The sequence below is a fragment of the Anneissia japonica genome, unplaced genomic scaffold, assembly GCF_011630105.1.
Source record: "Anneissia japonica isolate Jap-2015-1 unplaced genomic scaffold, ASM1163010v1 scaffold287985_len465408_cov153, whole genome shotgun sequence".
Taxonomy (NCBI): Eukaryota; Metazoa; Echinodermata; class Crinoidea; order Comatulida; family Comatulidae; genus Anneissia; species Anneissia japonica.
In genome coordinates, this window is record NW_022719880.1 from 392965 (window position 1) to 407376 (window position 14412).

Here is a 14412-nt window from a genome sequence, read left to right on the forward strand (position 1 = left end):
TTTTAATTTATTGTTATTAGTTAGGTCATTAGATTAGTCCGGGGACCTTAATTACAGGCCTACGGCCTCCTTGGTCCTCGGCACTTGTAGTAGTTAAGTTAAGTTGCAAATTACAAGTGAAATAAAATGAAAATGAAATGAAATGAAACTTTTATAGATAGCTCAAGAAAAAATATTATATTGGGTTATTCAGCCCTATATAATATTTATTAACTTAAAGGTCATTAATATGCAAATTAAGTGCAAGGTCATCAGAGGTCAACTTGAACCGGAAGTGAGGTCATGTGAGGTCAAATTAGGTGTGAGGTCATGTGAGGTCATCAATATGCAAATTAGTTGTTTTAATTGACCAATCAGAGGGCGTTTGGGATATGTGGCCTAGAACCCCCCTACCCTACTACTAATGAAAAAAATTGCCAAAAATACAAATTTACCCGTTGCCATGTAATTATACGCACAAAGTGAATAAAACTTCATATTTGATTTCTCTTAACAAAGGTATAGCCATGTACAAAAATTGAAAGAAATCCATTTTTTTGAGTCTGCCACTATTTTTGAAATTTCTTTGATTTTTACAGACAACTGTTCTTAATTATTATTTTGCTGCACATTGTGATACATATTGGCAATGATTTCCATGAGACAATTGATAATAAAGCATTGAAAACATGCAAATACTAAGAATTTGTGGGATATGGGTTAATTTCTGCGAGATTCTTCCTTGCGCGAGTGTGGGTTGATTTCCGGGAGACTCCCGAGAGTTCCAGACTTGGGACCCCTGATGAAATTTCAACAGCTAAATGAAGATTCCACTACTGTATTTCACAAAAATGTAAGCTACAATGCTTTTTAAGGTCATTAAAGCAAAAGGGAACTTTTCACCGTATGACGCTATATACTCGAATGGGTCTCAGCCCACTAGGATCTATATACTTTCCAAAATGCACAAATCAAGACCATCTACAACACCACCACCACCACCTTTTCGACCTTTTCATTGGGACTTATAATTATGGATTTGCCAAATTTCTTTGTGATGTTTTGCAACCTTATGTACCTTCTGAATTTAGCATTAGATACGCACTACTTAAAAATTAGTTTATGGTTTCGTATGACGTTCATAGCCTTTTGACTATTCTTCTAGATGAATATATACCATTCATTATATACTTGACAAAAACAATAATCTTAAGATAAGCAAACCAGAACTAAAGTAATTAATCATTTTTGTCACCTCCTAAACTCACTTTTTGTAATAAAGGGTTTAATTTTTTATCGAATTGATGGCGTCTTCATGGGTTTCCACTGCTACTGTAATTGCATGCATTTTCACGGGCCGCCATGATAATTCATAGTTTTAAACATACCAAGGTTCCAAGGCTCTTTATTTTAGATGTTATGTTGACAATTTTTTTGGCATTTTTGACAATTAGGATGATGCCTCTTTATTTTTTAATAATCTTACTTCTTGTTATCCCAATATCAAATTTACTTTAATAGATAAAGAAGCTGGGCAAAAACTCTCCTTCCTTGATGTCCTAATTTCCAGTTCCAAACAGGGGTTGATTTTGACCTTTGTCTTCCACGAAAAGATGTATACTGTGTTGCTTTTGAATTTCTTCAGTTTTTTCCATTTCGTAAATTAGTTTAGTCCAGACACTCCTTTTTGATTGATTTTCATGAAGATATCGCTACATTAGTCACCATTCTTTAAAAAAATTTGTTTCCTTTCTATATAATTGAAAAATTAATTTTTAAATGTCTATCATCTGTTTTCTCCAAGAGCAAAGGTGCTAATGGAGGCAATGTAGATGCAACACCCACACCATTTTTCTGCCGTGTATAGGTAATTATTCTAGTATTGCTCTCTAAGCAATTTTGTAAACATTCTGAATCTCCTCATTTAAAATATAAAGTATGTTTAACGGTTAAGGAACCTGTTCCTGCCAGTCTCTGGGATCTTGTGGTATATAAATTTAAGTGTGCCTGTTATGTCAGAGAAACCAGCCGACATTTCAAAACACTCATGCGCGAGCACTTGTCAGTGGACAAGAACTCCTACAGTATATCTAAAAGCACTTAAATAGTTCCACCAAAATAATTCCACTACAATAGGTCTACCACAATAGTTCCACCAAATGTAGGCAATGTTGTAGTGAGGACTGTTTCCAAATACTTGACTCCGCATTACACATACACTAATAATAATAATAATAATAATAATAATAATATAATAATAAAACAATAATAATAATAATAATAATAATTATAATAATAATAATAATTATAATAATTATAATAATAATATTAGGTGATATTTATGTAGCGCCTAACCAAATAAATTTTCTCTAATCCGCTTCATCAGAACAAATCATTCCATATTGTATGCCTGGTTAAATAGATGTTTTCAACAGTTTTTGAAAGTGGCCGGTGTGTTCGAGTCTTTGATTGTCTGCAGAAGAACATTCCAAAGGCTTTGCAAGAAAATCATGATCTCGGCAGGAATAGTTTGGGTGAAGATATAGATGCGTGACAAAGACTTTTACGAGTGTTCTGGAAGTGGATGAGTGATGTTATATAATGAGGTGATCGACTGTGAATGGATTTATATGCGAGTCTTAGGATTTTGAACTCAATTTGCTGTTTGATTGGTAACCAGTGTAAAGAGATTAAATCAGATGTGATTTAATCTCTTTCTAAAGATTAACCTTGCGGCAGTCCATTGGATATTCTGAAGCCGGTGGAGGTGAGTGGTGGTGATACCTGTACAGACTGTGACAATAGTCAAGTCTGAAAGTAACAAGAGAATGATGAGCCAGTTTGGATGAGTCAGCATTTTTTTTCATGGGCATGATTATTCTAATCAGCTGAAAGTTCGCTGATTTGGTGAGATTTGCAATGGGAACAGTCCCCACTCAACTCTACCATATTATTTAACTGCCATTTTGTTTCAGCTCTTTTTCTTATTGGTTCTTGCCTTTATATTTATGAACTTTCTATCTTTCGATATGGTTTGATTCCCATTTAGTGCCATGTGTCACTATTCTCTTATGAATTATATAGCCTGCGTGCAGTCTCCACAATGATCTGGTGGTAGTAGGCCTTGCTAAAACATGTATGGTTGTTTCATTGAGCATAGCAATGGCTATGCCTAATTAAAATATACCAGTATACGCCTGACTTGGGCATCATTTATAGTATCGGGATTGTTTTACAGTTTATTTGTAGTTGTTTGCAACTTCATCAATGCAATAATTGTAACCAACTGACTCTTATTATTTATTTCAACTAATCCAACACACACTGTAAAAATATACAATCACATGAATTAAATGATGAACATCATTAGATAAACAAAATATAGATTTATTAAGACACATTAGTGGTTGATGGTCAGTCACTATGTTAAACTTCCCTGGGGCGGATGCAGGGGAGTGCAGAGGGTGCGATCGCACCCCCTCCAACCAAATTGTATTAAGAAAAATAATTGTTGGATTATATTGTTGATATGAATTATTGTTAAAATTTTTAAGGAAAATAAGAGTGGAATTTCCGGGCACCATGAGGTCCATATTTTCAAAATTTTCACACCTCAGCCTCAACCAGGTTGGGGCTGAGGTGGTGGGCTCTCACGCACCCATGGGCACAGATTATAGGGGGAAGGGATAAACGCAAGAATTTGCCCAAGGGGGGGGTTCCGAGGTCCCCGACGACAGGCCGATGTACAATTTAGGGGTTTCAAAGGCTTACTTAATCGATTTTAGAATCTACTAATATCTACAAAATACTTACTTTTTTTCCTCCCCCACCCACGCTGGCGCCAAACCTGTAAACGTCCCCTCACATATTTTTTAAGGGGAAATGGTTGGTCCCCCACTTTTTCCTGAGTCAAGAAGATATGCCTGAAAATTGTAATATTTTCTATGGTACATCACAGCGATTCATTAGATCGATGATGATGAATTTTACTATATAAGGTGTCATATCCGGCAATCTAGAAGTACAATTTCCCCAAATTTTACCACCTCAGCCCTAACTGTGGTGGAGCTGAGACATGTGTGGACTCACAGTTTTGAAGTAAGTAAACATCAAAGGCAATGTTTTTAAGTTTTATTTTCTATGGTAACATACATCACACATACTAAATAGATCTCTATGGTTGCGAAAACAGCTGATAAAAGATCATGAAAATTTGTTGGCGCTTCATTTTGACTATACTATAATGGTGAGGTGATGATGATGAATTTTATTATTTAAAAGTGTCATTTCCGGTCATCTTGAGGTATTATTTCCTCACCTTAGCCCCACCATGTGGCCGGGCGGCTTTGAGGTAGGTTGAGTATATTAAATACATCAAAGAAAGTGTTTCCTTAGTTTTATTTTCTATGGTACAAAACTCGTATTAATTAGATCTCTATTGTTTCCGAAAATCACTGATTTAAAGATCATAAGAAATTTGCTGGCACTTCATCTAGACTAAGAAATGATGGTGTGATAATGGTGAATTTTACTGAATAAAAGTGCCATTTCCGGCCATCTAAAGGTACTATTTCCTCAAGTTGCTTCACCTCGGCCCTAGCCATGGTGGGGCTGAGGTGGTTGTGGACTCCCAGCTTTGGAGTAGGTAAAGTGAATACATCAAGAGAATGTTTTTAAGTTTTATGCATACATTATCTAATTAAATCTTTGTGGTTGCCGAAAATCGCGGATACTTTTGACTATATAATGGTGATGTGATGATGAATTTTACTATATAAAAGTGTAATTTCCGGCCATCTAAAGGTACTATTTCCTTAAATTTTTGCACACACCCCCTACCGCCATATATTGTATCCTGTATATAAGTAAAGGGGATAAAGAGAGAATAGAAAGGGTGCTGGGTATGATAGGGAAAGTTATTGGTTCGCCTGTGCAGTCACTCAACTCATTCTACCACGAACGGCTTGCCATTGTTTTTAAAAATATCCTAGAGGATAACAGCCATCTGCTCCAGGCGTATATAATCGGCTCCCGCATAGGCAGAAGTGGTAGAATGAGGACAGTGGGTGCGCATACAGACCATTACAAGTACTCATTCTACCAAGCTGGGATTGGGAGTTTAATTTAAGATATCAAAAAGATATTATAAAGCAAGTGAGCAATGAAATTTCCAAAAATAATTGAACAGTAAATTAATCTGTATCTGTAACCATCAATCTGATGCGTCTGTCTGCTGTTTAAACTCTGCCTTAAAGTCTGGGTTCCTTACAACAGGACCAGAACTCAATGCTGATTTTCAGCTTTACAATTGCCATCCACGCAATCAGACATCCATTAATTCTTTTCTGGCAGAGGAGCTACAATATCAGCATAGTTAGAGATAAACTTCAGGTACTACCCTGTCAATCCAAGGAAAGATTTGACATCCTTCTTAGATTTTGGTTGCTCCATTTACTACCGCCTCTACCTTAGTTTATGGAGGTCACACCATCCCCCAAATAATGCACTTTTTACTATGTGCAAAACTATACTTGATAGATTTTACTATAAAGTTTGCCTGCTTGAGTTTCTGAAATATTTCTCTCATATGATGGACATAACTTTCCCAATCTGGGCAAAATACTGTATCACAAGATCATCCATATAGGCTGCTGCATAGCTTTCTTTCCCATACAAAAGACAATCCATCATTCTTTGAAAAGTTGCAGATCCCTATGCAAGCCAAATGTTAAGTACTTAAACTGGTACAAACTACAGTAGAAGCTGCGTCGAAGGTCAGACATATGTAGAACAACCGCTCTCAAATACTACTTAATATTATAAATCCTAAACCTACACATGATATAATCTAAAAGTTATTGCATAACAGGTTTCCAGCAGCATAATATACTGACATATTTTTCAGACTTGGTGTTATTGACGTTGAAATTAGCAGTTTTTTTTTAAAACTCACAATCTACTAAGATCGCTAGCCTCACATGGGAGATAAAACAAAGCAACTTCCCGCCACAAACACCGGTGCATCAACAAGGCATTCCAAACAGGTACGGTCAACTGTAGCAGAGGTGATCAATAGCCCTGATCTCAATATACTTATCGAGGACAATATTAAAAAGGCATTTGATGGTCCCTCCATAGCTGAAACCATTTTTAAGATTGTTTCTAAAGCCCTCGAAAGTCAGACTTTTGTTGACCTGATCAACAAAACAGTAACAATTTTGATAAAAAAAAAAAACAATTGTTAGGCTAGACCACCTGGAAGGCCAGATTTTTTATTTTACAATTGTATTGTTGAGTCCAAAACTTGGTACATGGAGGAATTACAGGACAAAATTAACAAACAAAGAAAACTAATTGACGACTTGGAGCAATACTCACGAAGGAATTGTTTACATGTTTTTGGAATTCCGGAATCAAAGTAGGAGGATACCGATGACATTGTAGTAAAACTAGCCAACAGCAAACTCGGTATTGATATCTCTAAACAAGATATTGATAGATCTCATCGAACAGGAGCAAGGAACAGTCACCCTGGTAGAGAAAGACCTATTATTGTTAAGTTTACATCATATAGAAATAGAAAGAAAGTTGTAACATCAAGGAGAAAGCTTAAGGGAAGTGGGATATCCATCCAAGAAGATTTGACACTGGTGCGCCGTACCTTGCTTGCTAAGGCTAAACAACACCCAAAGATTCAGGCCTAGTTCAGACTAGATGGATAAACCCGGCTAAACTCACCAAGTTTATCCACCTGCCAGTCTGAACTATCTGTCTGGTTTATCTCAAGCCGGGCTGTGTTCCTATAGTAACAAGGCCTGGCGTGCCACCGTGTTTTACTTTTCTAAGCCGGGCTTTATTCGTTGTTGGGGGGGGGGGGTGTCTTGCATTGACTTCCAGGTAACAAAATGATAAATCAGCATTCAATTACGTACGCTGTGAGCGAGCGTACGTACGTTTCGCGTGCAATGTTTTGAAACACGTTTCCTGGTTACGGTTCATTAATATGCAAATTCTCGCGCCTGGCTAATCCCGCTAGTCTGAACGCCCGGCAAAGTTAAGCCGGGCTTAACATTGAACCAGGCTTAACTCAAGCCTGGCATATCTCCAAGTCTGAACGTAGCCTAAGAGTGTTTGGTCGGTAGATGGGAAGATATCAGCCTCAATGGAAAAGAATGGCAGGGAAATAGTCATAAAACTTCAATCACTAACTGAACTTGATAAAATATGAACATATTTTAAAACCTGAAACTACTAACTTTTACATTATCTCATTGGCATTTTTTCCATTATCACAGTTAACCTTCAATCCCTTTACATGCTTAATCTTAAATTTTCCTCTATAAATATGTCAAATTGTGCATCACTAATTTCAGGGTAGCTTCGATATATTTTTGTGTATGAGTGTGTTTGTTGTATGTATATAATAGGCCTGTGTTTATGTGTGTGTGTATATATTGGTATTACTTACTCTTACCACTGATAGTATACCCCCAATCTTGGATAATTTTTCTGCTAACAAGCAATGTGCAATTTCATATAAGATAGTATAATACGTACTCCAAGTATCGAAATGCACGCCATCGTGTCGGGATTCAATGTTTCAACATTAATTAGTTCGGGAGTGCCATTTGAGACCATGACCTCCATCTCTAATCCCTGGGCCCCTCTATTTCAATTTTCCTGGATCTGTCACTGACAGACAAGCTGTAATGATAGACTAAAGACAAGCAATGGCCATAATGATGTACTATGCAGATAATATGTGAATGTTGTTATTCATCCAGTAAGTGCAAGTTAAAATTGTATTTTTTAGGGGAGACACAGCAAGCTTTACGAGCCAGAGTCAACCAACATCGCAGACCTAGTACAAGTGAAGCACAGGAATCGGCAGTCTTCCAACACATCAAAACTGGACACACATCCAAACCAGACGTTCTTATTCTAGATAAAGAGGATAGTGGTTCGAAAGAGGGGTTAAAGAAGCGATCTGGGAGAGGGTAGAGAACCCTAGTTTGAACCGAAAAGGACTCCATTTTCAACTATCCAGGACTTGGGACCCGGTACTGCGCAGCATTCCTCGCCACCTGACTCGTGATCAATCCAACGGGTCAGTTGTCTGAAGAAGTTTAGCGGGGCTGGACGAAACGTCACTCAACGTTAATTATAGTAAGTTCCAGTTTTTGATTAAAATACAATTTTAACTATGCAGATAATAAATAAATAAGATAAGGTAATGGATTCGATAAAATATCTCACCTGAAGCATGCTGAGAGGCTCATTAAATATCACAGGCATTGCAATTTTTGACAAATCCTTTCCAATATTCTTCTTCAAAATGTTCCAAATACTAATATCTGAGGTGTCAGGCTGGGGGGAAGGTAACCGACTTCTCCTTCCGGTCTGTGAACGTGGACCTGGTAATGCCACCTCAGTAAGCTCTTCCACTGAAATACAGTTTTAAAAAATGGTGAAGTGTAGACTACAAAATAGTATACAAATAAAGAATGTTTATGAGCACAATAGAAGAATATTTTCAAGAGTTTAAAGATTGACAGTTCTATTTGACGAGACAGAACTGAGTCAAACGGAACAGTTAATCTTTCAACAAATGAAAATATTTATTATTTGTTTTATAACACACCTAAAATAGATTTTTCTCATCGATATTTTATGAAAAAATCTACCTTATTACTGAATGGAGATTCTTGTCATTTATATATTTTTTTTAAATCTACCTTTTTCTAAATAGAACAGTCCAGCATCTCTTTAACCAATCAAAAGATTGTATAGGTAGAAGTCATATGGTATACTAGGCACCATGGCAATGGGCAAAAACGGATGGAAAAATAAATTTCCATGAGGAGTGACGAAATTGGGTAATACGAAATCCACCAATCAAAATAACAGGGATCTATTTAAGTGTGTTATAATATAAAATATTACACTAGAACATCATAATATATACACAATAAAAAAATATAATATAACATTCAGTATAATACAAAAACTCAACTAAACCAGCGATTTCCAACCTAGGGTCAGCGGACCCTACAATAAAAATTATGGGGGTCTGCCAAACCAGAAGGTTCTGCAAAAACATTTTGGGGATCAACTAGCATTTCAGAGGATTTTCTTCACGATTATATTACTTTTAGAGTATAAATAGAGACTATTTCTCATTGGAGATTACCATTTTCTCGATGAATTCTTTGCTACTAGACAATTCAAAGGCTGTAGATCTCATCTGCTGGAATGTTCACGCTTTTGTGTATACTTTATACAGTCGAGCGTAAGAGGTAGGCAGGGTAATTGATTCACGAACCTACCGCATTCTTATCTTCTTATATATTTTTTTATCTCGCCCTCCCCCTACCACATTGCCATGAACTCTCATAAGATATTTAATTCATCCTACAATTAATTAAAAAAAAAAAAAACATTAGTTAATCTGTTTTACTGAACTGTTTACATTGTCGATACAATTGTCAGCAAAAAAAATAAAGTGCGCTCTCTCTAATGAGATTAGTTTTTGTACTACGCATCTCGCACACTCCTGTCGATTGAGCAGGCCTGAGATACTGTTACTGTTCTGTAGCCGTCTTCCTCAGAAACACATTATCGTCATTGATGGGATCCGTTGACAGAATCACTGCTGATGGCATTAACTTGAGATCAATAATATCTCATTATGCTTCACAAATGCATTCTCTTATATTATTTTGCTTTTATTTATTTACTTATTTATTTGATTATTTAGATATGTTTGTTTAATTGTCAAAATTTCGGTCAGAACTATTTTTCATCAGAAAACAAATTTGAAATAATTCCAACGAAATATTATATTTCACAAGTGTCAATACTACCAAAGGAAAATATCATGCCGGCTATGACAACAGAACCTAAATCAAGGTAAAGCTTAGCCTAACCTAGCAGTGTTGCTAGGCTAATGTTTCTACCGCCTACTATAATTCTTTACAGACCAGACCGCAAAATCAAACATAAATTCATCTGCTTTAATTTCTGTCATATTTTGCATTCTTTTCATATTCAGGAAGGTGTAAATTCAGTTAAACTAGCAATATTTATAAATCTTTATAACATATAAAATTCAGACTTTTCTAAGAACTGAAATTTGCAGGGAATGGGGCTTTGAAATTCCACTGCATATTTGTCCTATTCTTTTCATTATTCCATACGAAACTCGACAAACATTGTGCATATATATTTTTTCTGAACATCATTAAAAATTTAAATTATATATTATATTACATTTATAAATCTTTATAACACATAAAAATCAGATTTTTCTAAAAACTAGAATTTTGCGGGGAATGGGGCTTTCAAACTAATAATTTCACTGTATATTTGTCCTATTCTTTTCATTATTCCACATGAAACTCAACAAAATTTTGCATACATATTTTTTTAAACATCATAAAAAATTAAATTTTGTTTTCTTGTTTAGCAAACTGTTTCGAAAAAAATTTAAAAGTTAAAGTAATAGTGGCCGCTCTTTTGCTTGTGCTAGAGATAATATTGCATGATTGCAAATATTGAAAAGTTTTGATGTATGAATTTACAGTTTTAAAGCAAAAAGAAGCTAAAAAACTATTTTTAAAATTTTGTTAGATGTGGAGTCAAATTGTGATATGTACTTACTACTTCTAAACTCTTCTGATGGAATCTCAGATTCATCTGCCTCACTTGCTTGTGAGGAACTCTCTTGATCATCCTCAGCCTGTAAACAAAACAGTTAGAATTAAAGGTATACTACAGGTATCAGTCAAAAATCGAGAAAATAACCTTAAAAATTAAAATAAAATTTTGAATAGGCTATTTTATAGAATCAAAAAAATTATTAACTTTCACCAGAAAATCCAAGCGATTAAAAATATATTCGCCGACTTTCGTGCATTTGAAAAAAAATCCTTAAATTAATTACCAGCCAATTTAAGGGTCAATGCATGCGCCAAGTTTTTTATAAATAAATCATTAGGTATTTTTCAGTGAATTTTTTATCGCGTTACAGCTAATTTTCTGAAATGCGGCTAGCTGTCTGTTGTTGAGAACAGCTGCTGTGTGATACTGCGACAACAAGAGAGCACAAGATCGTGTTGTCTGCTTGACCTACTGCAGGGGCAGAGAAAAAAAGGAGCAAAATTATGCACAACGTGGCCAACAGTCATCGTCGACTGACAATTACTATTATCCAATTCAATATGAAAGATGGATAGTGATCAAGAAAGCAAAACAACTAAAAATAATGGCGAGGTAGTCAAGTTTTTGCTAGCCTAGGCCGACTGAACCAACCCGAGGTAGTCAAGTTTTTGCTAGCCTAGGCCGACTGAACCAACCTAGGCCTAGGGTAGTGAGTTAGGACTAGGCTAGGTCTTCATCATACGATTACGAATCCAAACGGTGAGTTATGTCCAAGATATCTACTAGCTGGTATCTTTGGTTACGTGCTAGGCCTAGCCTAGATATAATATATTAATATTTTAGTAGCCTAGGAATGTTCCCAGCCTTCCTAGAGTAGCCTAGTAGAGTAGGATTTTTACGCCTACCTTCCTAGCTAGTATTACTGTACTACTAACAAGCTACCCATCCTAGTTAATAGTTAGAAGTAGCCGGGGTAGCCTAGGCCCCTAGTAGTAGACTGTCTGTATCATCTCATCTCTGGTGGGCTATCTGTTAGACGGGCAGATTTAGATGAAAAATAGGGATTGAGTCAAACAAATTGCAACAGCTTGTTTTATTGCTGATTCTGGTTCATAAGGCTGTGCTAAATGACATATCCAAAATGGGATGCGAGTTTCAACCCAGAAGTCACCTAATTTGCATAAATATGCAAATTAGCTTCCGTCATTAAAGGAAAATAGAGTATTCGCAATAATTCTGCATCTAAATTGCATTAGAGAAAAATTGATTTATTGTAATAACTTTTTATCTAAGCATTCAACCATGACAAGTGTTTATATAATATAATTATATTAAAAAAATAAATAAATAATAAAATAATAATAAACAAATAATAATAATAATAATAATAATAAAAATAATTAGTAGGTAGGCCTATATAAGTATGGTACAAAGGTATGTCCACCCAATAGAAGTGTATGATGGGTACCTGCAAAAATCAGCTACCAAAACAGTGACACACCAAAAACATACAGGGGGAACATAATAATACGCATTTCTACTTCTTATGACCAAAAGAAAAAGCACATTCAATATTTATTGAATTGATGTTTTTATCAGATTAACCAATGAACAATGTCAACAATTATCATGTATATTAGTTTTATTTACTTAAGCTAAATATAATGAAATGGATCACACGTTATATTGTTAGATTATGTATAACTGTACTGTAAAACACTTATCCGAAAAACACCTTTTAATTTAAATCGTTCACAGGGAGCATCGCAAAATAAAGCAACGCGTATACCCGTCTACAACGCGTGGTTGGGATTATAATCTCTTCGCGTTGCCGACGAGTGGTTCAAGATACTGATCAAAAATGTTGGACGATTCCATTTCGCGAATTAGGGTTCGTTTTCCGACGTTTTTGTTCTACTTGTTTGCGTTGGTTTATCTCATGATTTTGATGTACTGTAATTTATCGACAAGTCTCTTTTCTATGTTTTGTCATAAGATTAATTCATTATTATGAATTAATTTTAATACTATATCCTGTCATTTGTTATTGAGCTATTCTGTAAAATTTTAAACCGAAATGTCGAATACCAAGACTCAAAACCCACTGAAATTTCCTATACACTTTTATACTGTATTATAATCAAGCCAAACTCATGTTTTTGCCATGAATATTGACGGCATAAACGCAATTTAATGCCAGTATATTGCTTTTTCTAGAACTATTCATAGGAACATTCCCACGCTCTGCTGCTATGGAAATACAAACTGAATCAAAGTGTATGTGTCGTTGATCTTGCTGCCGGCTGAGTTATGAATAGCTCAAACCCTTTGTACGCCGCCCAGTGTTATAGCCAGGCCAAATGAGTCTCGCTTTCAATTATACTTTATATTTGTTATATATATTTGAAAATGGATTTGGTACGATACAAAAAAATTAATTACAATAAAGACAACAAGGAAGTGACAAACAGAAATTAAAAATCAAACAAGAACAGCTCATTCAGTAGAACATAAATTAAAGTTAATTAGCGTAAACAGTTTATTACATGAACATAGGCCTACCCGAAAATAAAAATAGCTACTTACAGCGTGGTATGTACTACCAAACACATGCTAGAAATACCTAGTTAACGTCTATGAAGGCAATAAAAACTACATCGCGTTACCCAGACCACTTTTCCTGTCTGTAACCATAGCGATAATCTAATTAACGTGAGCCCATAAATCCAATTCCAACGAAGGCCGTTCCACTACTCACACCTGTCAAGTGTTCAATTTTGATTCAGCTAGCAAAGGCCCTCAACGCTTACCTTAGTATGAAAGAAATCTAAGAACTGAATGTAAAAACCAGGGAGGTTTATACCTCCCTGTAAAAACAAGGAAAGTTCTGTAATGGTTCACATGTCATTTAAACGGTTTCAAGATTTGTATCACACCTCTCATCCCACAATATGGCCACGTAACAGCACCATGAACAGCTTCAATTTAACACATGGCTATATAAATCCAAAATATTATATCCCGCCCTCATTGTTGAAATTTAAGCAATACAGTATTTACATTAGTCCAGCCTGATCTAGTAGCCCTAGTGTATACGACGTGGTTGACACCGGAAACAACGTTGCTAATTCTCATATTAAAGTAAATAAGGGAAACTAGGTCGTTTGGATTAGATATTAAAATATGTTAATAGTTGATCGATTAAAAAAAACAAAACAAAAGAAAGAAGATATTTTTTTACAAGATGAATTAATAAAACTTCTAAGATACAAAAGTTCTTGCTTCTGTACAGTATTATAGAGAAACTCTACGGCTGCGCATACTTGTAATAAGACCAAAATTGGTTGGTTGATTTTTCTTGTTTTTGTTTTTCGTTTCGTTTTTCGTTTCGTTTTTTTTTTTTTTTATAAATAAAACTCAGACATAACTCAGCCTCAATTTGTTCTTATTTTGTTTACTTTAAAGTCATTTCAGCCTCGGCTTTCTTATAATATGTGTTTTTATGAAGCAGAAAGTGTATTGAAGAAACCCGACCTTTTTGGATTATAAAACTCCCCCTCGTCTACGACAAACCGAGAAACAACATCGAAATCCTTTAAATAATACAGTAAATAAATAAACTAGGTCGTTTATATATAAATAGGCCTAATGTGTAAGACGAGAATACAAAATCACAAATTATAAACAAGTCAGTTAACAAATCTAGGCCGTTCAAATATTAAAGGCCAAATTGTGAAGAATCAAGCAGTTGCTGACCCACGAAAGGAGATATGA

At 35.3% G+C, this 14412-nt stretch overlaps 1 protein-coding gene across 1 annotated transcript in view; it reads right to left on the bottom strand.

Annotated features, from left to right (window-relative positions):
• Window positions 1–7794: 7794 nt before the first annotated feature.
• The window catches only part of LOC117111100 (oxysterol-binding protein-related protein 6-like), a 51861-nt gene continuing 45243 nt past the window's right edge, over window positions 7795–14412 (bottom strand). Inside the window, exons 8-10 of the mRNA XM_033253983.1 lie at window positions 10639–10717; window positions 8236–8423; window positions 7795–7920 (exon numbers count right to left, since the gene is read on the bottom strand). Coding sequence (XP_033109874.1) covers window positions 7810–7920; window positions 8236–8423; window positions 10639–10717 — 378 coding nt within the window. The 3' untranslated portion in view covers window positions 7795–7809. The remainder of the gene's footprint in view (window positions 7921–8235; window positions 8424–10638; window positions 10718–14412) is intronic.